The sequence below is a fragment of the Quercus suber genome, unplaced genomic scaffold (genome assembly GCF_002906115.3).
Source record: "Quercus suber isolate HL8 unplaced genomic scaffold, Cork oak 2.0 scaffold_401, whole genome shotgun sequence".
NCBI classification, from domain to species: Eukaryota; Viridiplantae; Streptophyta; class Magnoliopsida; order Fagales; family Fagaceae; genus Quercus; species Quercus suber.
Window position 1 is genome coordinate 158,559 of NW_027069852.1, and position 8,967 is coordinate 167,525.

Below are 8,967 nucleotides of genomic sequence, written 5' to 3' on the forward strand. Positions count from 1 at the left end.
TTTTTTTTTTTTTTTTTTTTTTTAATATCAGCAATTGAGGGAGGGTGAATTTGAACCCGGGACATCTTTGAAACAACAAGTCAGTTGAGCTACAAAGCTCTTGGCACAATATTGCATTTATCAGCAAGGAAATAAAAAAATAAAAAATAAAAAACTTCCTTGGATATGTCCTAATATATAGTAGGAGCTCTATATATATATATATATATATATATATATTTTTTTTTTTTTCTGATTAGAAAATATTCATAATTTCATTTCAGCAGGACCAACTAATTTTAGGACTGAAGGGATAAGAGGGAAGAGAAGGAAAATTGAGAGGATATTCGGGAATTGAACCATGCCCCCAACATCCACATATATGGAATCATACAGTAAGAGAACCCTAAAAGCTTAATAGCCACAATCTCACATAATTCCAAAACCTAGAACCTCATAGCTCAAACTAATAATCTATAGCCACTATACATTTGAGGCAAGCTACTACTGAAGACCTCATTGATTGATTCTAAAGCTCCACTTTAATGTCTTTACAAGAAACTGTCCATTTTCGACACCCTTTGCTTTATTTATAATTTCTCTTTCATCCTTTGTGGATTCCATATAGTTACATTGAGCCTAAATATTTACTGCGTTCCTTATATGAGATATGGTGGTCTACTTGATGAGTTTTTTCTTTTACAAACCATACAACTGAATCTATGATTTGGAGCAGCAAATGACTTCTTTGGACTACTACTGTTTCTGCTTTGCATTAGAGAAGTGTGTAACCTAAATGGATTTCGTAATAAGGGTATACAATATTTTACTTATAGTGATGATATAAAAGGGTAGTGACATTCCTGATAAACATTCTTAATAAAGTGATATCTCATTATTTAAAATAAGACTTTAATCAAAATGATTTTAGACATACTGAAACCATTGATATAGCCACTATGAAACTTAATTGATGTAACTAGACCATCTTTAAACATTGCCTTTCTTATTAAAGTAGGTTCCTCCTCAAGCCATACTAAATCCTCAACCACATGTTCGGCATATTATTGTTATATAGCTTAGTCAAAATTAGAATTTAAAAACAAAAGAATAAAATCTAATATAAAAAAATATCAACATATTTTCCCTGAATATATAAAATCATATGAATTGCATCTTTTGATTTTTATTCCTCATGATCTAAACTGCCTCCAACAGTCTTTTTCAGTTTGCTTAGAATCACAACTCTCACACTTTGTGCCACAATAATGCACCACATCCCATTTCTATTATCATTGTAGGGGTCTCCTTCCCTTTTTAATTGGAATTGATACTATTTAGCACTTGTGGGTGATTCTTAAGTGTATAGCTTGGCAATTATCACTTATGTTAACCACATATTATGCAAACTATGAATCTAATCTAACCAAATAAGTAAACAATCAAAGCCATGCAAGATTGAATTTTGATTTAGTAATCTCTAAAAAAAAAATGCTTTACTAAAATTTAGTATAAGCACTAATTTGCTATAAATGCAATCAACGTACAAAACAAAATAAAATTAAAAGAGCCACCAATTTTCCTTTAGGTTTACTGACATTTCCTGAGCTTTCTCAGCAACTAAACACCCACTAAATTTTTTATGGGATTGGGAAAAAAAAAAACTGACTTTTGTTTTTCACGGTACTAGAAACAATCACAGGCAGCATAACTGATTTTTGTCAATGATTTTGGGGGCAGAGACAAGTTTTAGGGGTTCCTTTTTGCCTTAAACAAATCCAGCAGCTTTCTTCTAATGGGGTGCCCCAAACTTTTTAAATGCACAAAGTTATTACTAAAGTATAATTGGCTTGCTTAAAATTGGCCCTTCTTATAGAAAAGTCCAATACAGTTAATTGATAATGCTGTTTGAATTTTATTGTTGAAAACTTATGATTTGTTCCAATCACATGCACTATTCTTTTGCAGGTTGAGCCAATCACATTTCAAACCAACTTTCAGCCACATCTTCTCTGGACCTTTCATCAGGTTGGGTTGCTCTCATCTTAATCCTTTATTTATTTATTTTTTATTTCATAAATATGCTTATCTTAATCCATTAGTTTTAGGTATAAAATTAATATGTATGCCTCATTTTTTAGTTATGAAAGTGGTAAACAGGCTATATGTAGGTTTGATGGTAAAATAGGTTGTGATATGTTTTAGTTATAAGGTTTTAGTACAAACGTTAAATCAGGGATTGGAAAAGTTTCCGTACAAAAATTCCAAAGCTGTAGGCCATTGCGATAGAAAGTCAAATGGAGCATTTGTTGAGGTTAAAATAGAGTCTTGTGCAAAGGTTTTGTAAATATGTATTTGTAATTGTATTTTTTAGTGAATTTTCCTTCCGGGTTAGATCCCCAAATTGGTTTTCCATTGAAGAGATTATTCATTTATTTTCCATTTTAGTACCAAACTTGTGTGTCTTTTGATTGCTTTTATTATTGTCTTTAAATTTGATGATTACTAACTATGGTTGAGACAACAATTCATAATAATCTATTTGGGACAAATCATAACTTCATTATTCAATCCTTTGCTTTGGGTATAATTCTAAATTTTCAATTGGTTAATGATAGCTCTTACAACACATAGGGGTCTAGTTTGAATATTTAAATATATTTAAAATAGCGTGTATTATTTATTTAAAATTATTATATAATCTATTATATTCATTTTTTTTAATAAAAGCATGGCCTATATGATGAGTATTTTTCATGTAATTTTAAATATTTATGTTCTTTTATTTGATTATTTATTCATTTTTTTATTGAAATATTTTCTTTAATGTATATATGATTATTGATTAAATCATGAATTTATAACATCATCACCATGATATTCCTTCATGTAACACGTTGAAGAGAAATATCACTTTATTTCCACATTTTCACGTTTGTTTTCTGTCCAACATCAAAATGACAACGCCTTTCAAAATAATTGGCTTTCTAGAGAAGTAGGGTAAAATGTTTTTCTTTCTCCTTTCTTTGACAAAGTTTAGCATATTCACTAATTATAAAAAGGCATAATTCTAAGTGCTGGTAGGTATTTGTTCACATCATTTTCAGGGTCTACTTTCAATTAACTCATTGTTGCCTTCCCTTCCATCTAAAATTCGTCTTCTTTTATTTGTTTTTGTTGTTGGCATTGAAGCTCCCAAAATTCAAAGATGTTTGTTTTTTTCTTTCTCATATTAAAAACGCATGGAATTGACAGCTCCCTCATTGAAAAGAAAGCCAAAATACAAATTGCAATCAAGGATTGAGTTTGGGTTTACCTAGGTGATTGCATGTTGACAATTGAATATTAATAACACAATATAGATGAAGGAATAGGACCATTCAAGTTATATCTCAAAAGAAGCATGTGATTCAGTACTATAGTACCACTCACTTTTGATTGCATAACACACACTTACTGTTACTCACTATGTTTCATTTCAGATTATGTGTTAATGAGTCTTCATGCAAAAGATATCTTAAGTTAGTGCAATGTTAATACCCCAAGCAACTTAATATATATACATACTTTAAGTTAGTGCTGCGGCAATTCAGAGAGAGTTAAGTAGAATTAAATTGGGGTTTGGGTCGAGAGTGCTTGTATTACTATTGTAATCTTCTTATTTCATAGTGAAACTTTCTTTGTCAATTTATGTGGACGTAGGCATATTGTGCAAATCCTCGTGTCTATATATTTCTTCTCTTTTCTTTAATCTTGCCTAAATGGGTTTATTTTCGCAACAATCATCTTTAATAGAGAACTGATAAATAATCAAGAGTACAATTTATTTTTTTAGAATCTTTCTTACATTGTTTTTGTTTTTGTTCTGAACAATATCTATTACATGCTAACTGCTTTCCACTGGAGTGCAGTATGGCTGCTGCAAATGCTGGACGGATTAACCATGCAGAGCCTAGTCCCATTGACAACTCGGTGTTGTCACAGCAGGCCAACCATCGGTCTGAAGCTATTTGGAATAGGTAGGTAAAACGCAACAGTCAATCTTTAACTAATGTACACCAATTTAATTCATACAATGTACATGCTGCAGCTGTCATATATTAATCCATTGTTCTGTTCTGTGCATGATCCAAGAACCCTTACCTGCCGTAGCCGTAGTAAAGAGTTCTCCAATCGAGAGCCAATGGTGGACGACCGAGTCGTTAACATCATTAAGGCACTTGGTTTGGAGGGAATCCTCTGGCTCCCAGGTAGAGAGATTGACCATGGCCTGATAACGGCCTTAATGGAGTGATGGCGGCCCGAGACTTACACATTCCACATGCCGCATGGTGAGGTCAGCATCACATTGCAAGACATGGAGGTTCTTATCGGGCTTCCTGTTGATGGTGCCGCTATAACAGGGAGCACACAGAAAATCTGGCCTGAAGTTTGCTGGGACTTCCTTGGGTTTCAACCTGTAAATCAAAACCAGCATAAGCAACTCAATGGCTAGAGGATTCTCATCAGTCGACTCTTGGAGCAAGTTGCTAAACCATTGCCGCCTAATGCTGAAAAGGATCAGCTGCATAAGTACGCACGCTGCTACATCCTATCGCTATTGGGGGACACAATATTCGGCAACAAATCCGGCGATGGGGTGCATCTAATGTGGGTACAGCTATTGGAAGACCTTCGCAACCCACAAGTGTACAGTTGGGGAAGTGCTTGCCTTGCATGGATGTACCAAGAGTTATGCAGGGCAAGTGATAGGGAGACCAGTCAAATTGGTGGGTGTTTATTGTTCGTCCAGTATTGGGCATGGGCCAGGTTCCCCTATTTGTGCCTGGCTGTTGAGCGTGGCCCGCTAGTGGGTGCTTACGGTCCTCCTGTACGTGCTCCACTGTCCCTAAAGTAAGTTTCTCTTGAATCCCATCCTTAATTAAGTAAAATCCTATAAGATTATCTTACTTGTTAATGTGATTACATTATAGTTTTAATCATAACATTATCTTAGTAGGAAAGTTGTAGATATTGATCTCTTCTTCTTGATTGTTGTAGGTGGTTGTGGGTCCCAAACAAAAAAAATAGGCCCGCCAACATCTTTAGGGATAGGTATTGCGAGCAAATAGCTTCAATGTTGCCAGGCCAAGTATGAGAATGCCCTGTTTTACACATTTAAAAACAATCTTATAGGTTTGGTGAATTTTGAAATATAAAGCTTAATGTGTTGTGTACTTGTGTTGTTCGCTGTTGTAGGTGGTGTAGCAGCCATATGAAGCTGAGTTCGAGAACCTTCCGCCGTGGTGCGTTGCAGGGAGGGTCATGTGGACGGCAACAGTGCCGCTTGTATGTTTCCACTTAATAGAGAAATATACGCCGGATCGTGTCGTTCGTCAGTTTGGGATGATCCAAGAAATTCCCCAGGCTGGTTACATTGATACAGTCCTACATAAAATTGATTTGAAGGGGAAGGTCGGTGTGGATTGGATGCGAAAACATGCTGTGCATATAGGCCACTGGGGTAATCGCATTCAACGGCGTTTTGAAGTAGTGCTTGGTGAGATGTCTCCACACCACGAGTACTTCGGCTGGTTCAACAGGGTAACTCGGAGGTTCATCGATAGGCCCGGTGCTAAATTGACTATGCTAGTAAGTTCTCCATGTTTTCTACATCTTACCGTACTTCTTAGCATGAAACCACTGTTTACATTACATGATATATGTTACTACATTTTCTGCTTAGCACTTGCTCTCCCTATAATTTGCAATTATTACTACCAGAACTCAATTCAAAACCAACTTTTATTTTATTATCGATTGGCATTGTTGATGATTTAGGCATTACTATTATATGTGGGTTTTCCATGTGCAGGTTTCACTTGTCAACCGTTTGTTGCGGCATCACCCAGTGGGCATGGAGGAGCACACCGACATTAATGATGTGCTGATGGCAGTGCATTATATTGACTGTGTACAACCTCCCATCCCTGAGGCCCCGAATGAGGAGGCAGCTTCTCTTGCGGGCCCAAGCATTACTAAGGGCCCAAGCACGAGCACAGCTCCGACTGGATGTCCCTCTCGTCAGCCTGTTGCTACCCCTCGAGGCCTCCCTACCCCCTCATCCCTTTCCATACACCCCACATCCATCTCCTACGCTTACCATCCCTTCATCCACCTCATATCCATCCCCTACCCTCACCATCCCTTCATCCACCCCACATCCATCCCCTACCCTCACCATCCCTTCACCCATCCCATCCCACATCCATCCCCTAGCCTTACCATCCCTTCATTCACCCCACATCCATCCCCTAGCCTTACCATCCCTTCACCCACCCCATAGGAGTTCCCTAAGCTGTCACCCATTCCATCATTTGACTTGGGTATTGGTCCAACCCCTTCTCACATGTAGCAAGATCCACCATCCCACAATACGCCTACTGGCCCTTCTTCGGCCATCAACCCACCCCCTGTTGAGCCTGAGCAGGCTGTTAGGTTACCTGCAGTGCCAAAAGGTGGGCTGAAACGCATATCAAAGGCACCTCCTTGTGGGACAGGGGGGCACAAACATGGACACAAACTTGCGCCCGAGGCATCTGACGAAGGACATGAAAGACCTCCTCCTCGTTATACAAGATAGCATAAGGTTCAAAAAAGGTAACTCATCCAATACCTTATTCCTTTGTAAGAGCGAAGATACCTTATTCCTTTGTAAGAGTGAAGTGGATGGTGAGGTTGTGGGTTTAACATATTATTTTTGTTGTTTTCATTGATTTGAATTCAATTTGATTGATTGAAGGTGAGAAAAAGAGACATTACCAAATTAGAGTTCAAACTGGATCACGCTAATATGCCTTTGCAAGCTTGCGTGGATGATTTTTTCATTGCTATAGCTCAACCCGTTTGTAGGTATCAAATTTTGAGTATAACACGTCATTTCTTTCTTTTATGCTTTGAGTATTTTCTTTATGTGTCTGTGTGTGTCCTGAAATTGTGTGTGTGTTTTATTCAGGTTCTTCTTCATCAAAAGTGTCATTCTCTTATAAAACTTTTGCTATTTTCTAAAAATATGAAGCACGGCTGTGTGTGTTGTCCAGGTTCTTTACACCATTCTCTACTATCCTCATTTGGACTACTTAACATTTTTGGAATTAATTTGCTCAACCTAATTATTTGAACATGTTCATGCAACTTAGCTGTATTTTAGCTACAACTTATCAAAAAAAAAAAAAAAACTGTGTATGTCAAGTTTTATGTTGTATTAATTCTTGCCACATTCCTTTTGATCTGAATTCTTTACAGTAGCGAAATTGGAAGTACTCAGATTTCTTTTTCTAAGATCTGCACATGTTTGGATTTGTATTTGGAGTTCTGGCTTAATATAAATGCAAAATTTTCTCAATATGTTTGCATGTGATACAGGGCTTTAGTGAGCGCCTTGTAACTACTAGTCGCCCAGCAATTGGTCTCATGTTCAAGCAGGTTGGTATCTTTCTTATGTTGATTTTTCTATCAAGGATTATGTGAATCGTAGTCATTAGTCATTTAGCGTTGGGGTTCTATAATAATTTCAGGTGCTGTTTGGTTCATGTTGGGTGTGTACTCATTTTCACTTTTCTTTTTTTGTACTCATTTTCTCTTTCTCAAATCTTGTACTCATTTTCTACTAGGAGTATTATTTCCATATCTTATTGTTTCTCACACTTGTGAGCCAAGAAATGGAGTATACACTGTTGGTGATTTTATGACAAGAAAGGAAGATTTGCATGTGGTAAAGCCTACAATGACTGTGGATGAAGGTAGTTGTTATACTTGGGTTTCATCTCAGACTATGTTGTATAGTTTTGATTCCCTAATGCATCAGCCTTTCTACCAACAGCACTGGAAGCTCTTGTGGAAAACAGAATCACTGGTTTTCCTATCATTGATGACAACTGGAAATTGGTAAGATTTGCATACGCTGCTTTGTGAGTCCCTCTGTTCTTTTTTGACGTGGCAGAAATTTGTTAGTATATTTCAGTCTTTGGATATAATCAGTTTCCTGATTCGTGGATTATATATGATTTAAAGTCCAATATCAGGCTTAACAACTTCTTACTAATTTGAAATAGTTTCATACATCACTATCTCTTAATTACTGAGAACATTATCAATTATGTACCAGGGTTAGGTATTGAAATTGTTCCCAGTGGACCCCAAATCTGAGGGTCAGTGGCCAGCTCATATTTTTGAAAGTAACAACGAAATAGAGCTTGAGAACTACTGAAAATAATAGCTTAGCTTCATTGGGATTAGGGGCTTCACTTTAATTAGTTCAGCATAGTGACACAACTGCTGGCTGTACTGAAACAAATATCCAGACTCCAGATTATTGTTTAAATCCTCTATTGCTTTTATAGCTATAATCATGCATTTTCTTTTCTAGAAGTTTTCACATCTTTACATACCTAATTTCAGTTTCTTGACTTCTCCTTGTTGGCTTTCTCAGTGGCGGTTTTAGGAATTTTTTTCAGGGTATTCATTAACAAACTTAAAATTATACAAAATTTAATAAAGAGAATTTGAATATATTGACAAAAAAAAAAAAAAAAAAAAAAAGAGAGAGAGAGAGAGAGAGAGAGAGAGAGAGAGAGAGAGAGAGAAGCTGTGACTGCAAAGCCCAAGAGAGCAAAGCTGGCAGCACTGCTGAGGAGAAGTCATAACCGCATTATCTCTCTTCATACCCTATTTAGGAAAAATGAAATTAGACATGATTTTTTTATGAAATGAGTTGAACGAGTAACGAATCTGAATGATTAGGGGTTTTTATTTTGAACGAGCTTTTTGTTGAGTTTTTTGTTCATTTGTTGTTGTTTAATGGGTTAAGAATTATGTTTGGGGGGCCAAGATTCTCTTTATGAGTATTACTCTTATTTTTGCTGAACCCAATTTCTTCAGATTCTCAAGTCAGGATAGCTTAATATAAAAATAATTATGTATATACATTTTTTTCTTAAGTATAATTTG

At 36.3% G+C, this 8,967-nt stretch overlaps 1 protein-coding gene across 1 annotated transcript in view; it reads left to right on the top strand.

The window, feature by feature from the left end:
• LOC111990743 (G-type lectin S-receptor-like serine/threonine-protein kinase RKS1) overlaps positions 1-4,273 on the top strand; it is a 22,045-nt gene extending 17,772 nt beyond the window's left edge. The window contains exons 3-4 of the mRNA XM_065761200.1: positions 3,891-3,998; positions 4,114-4,273. Coding sequence (XP_065617272.1) covers positions 3,891-3,998; positions 4,114-4,273 — 268 coding nt within the window. The remainder of the gene's footprint in view (positions 1-3,890; positions 3,999-4,113) is intronic.
• The last annotated feature ends 4,694 nt before the right edge of the window (positions 4,274-8,967 follow it).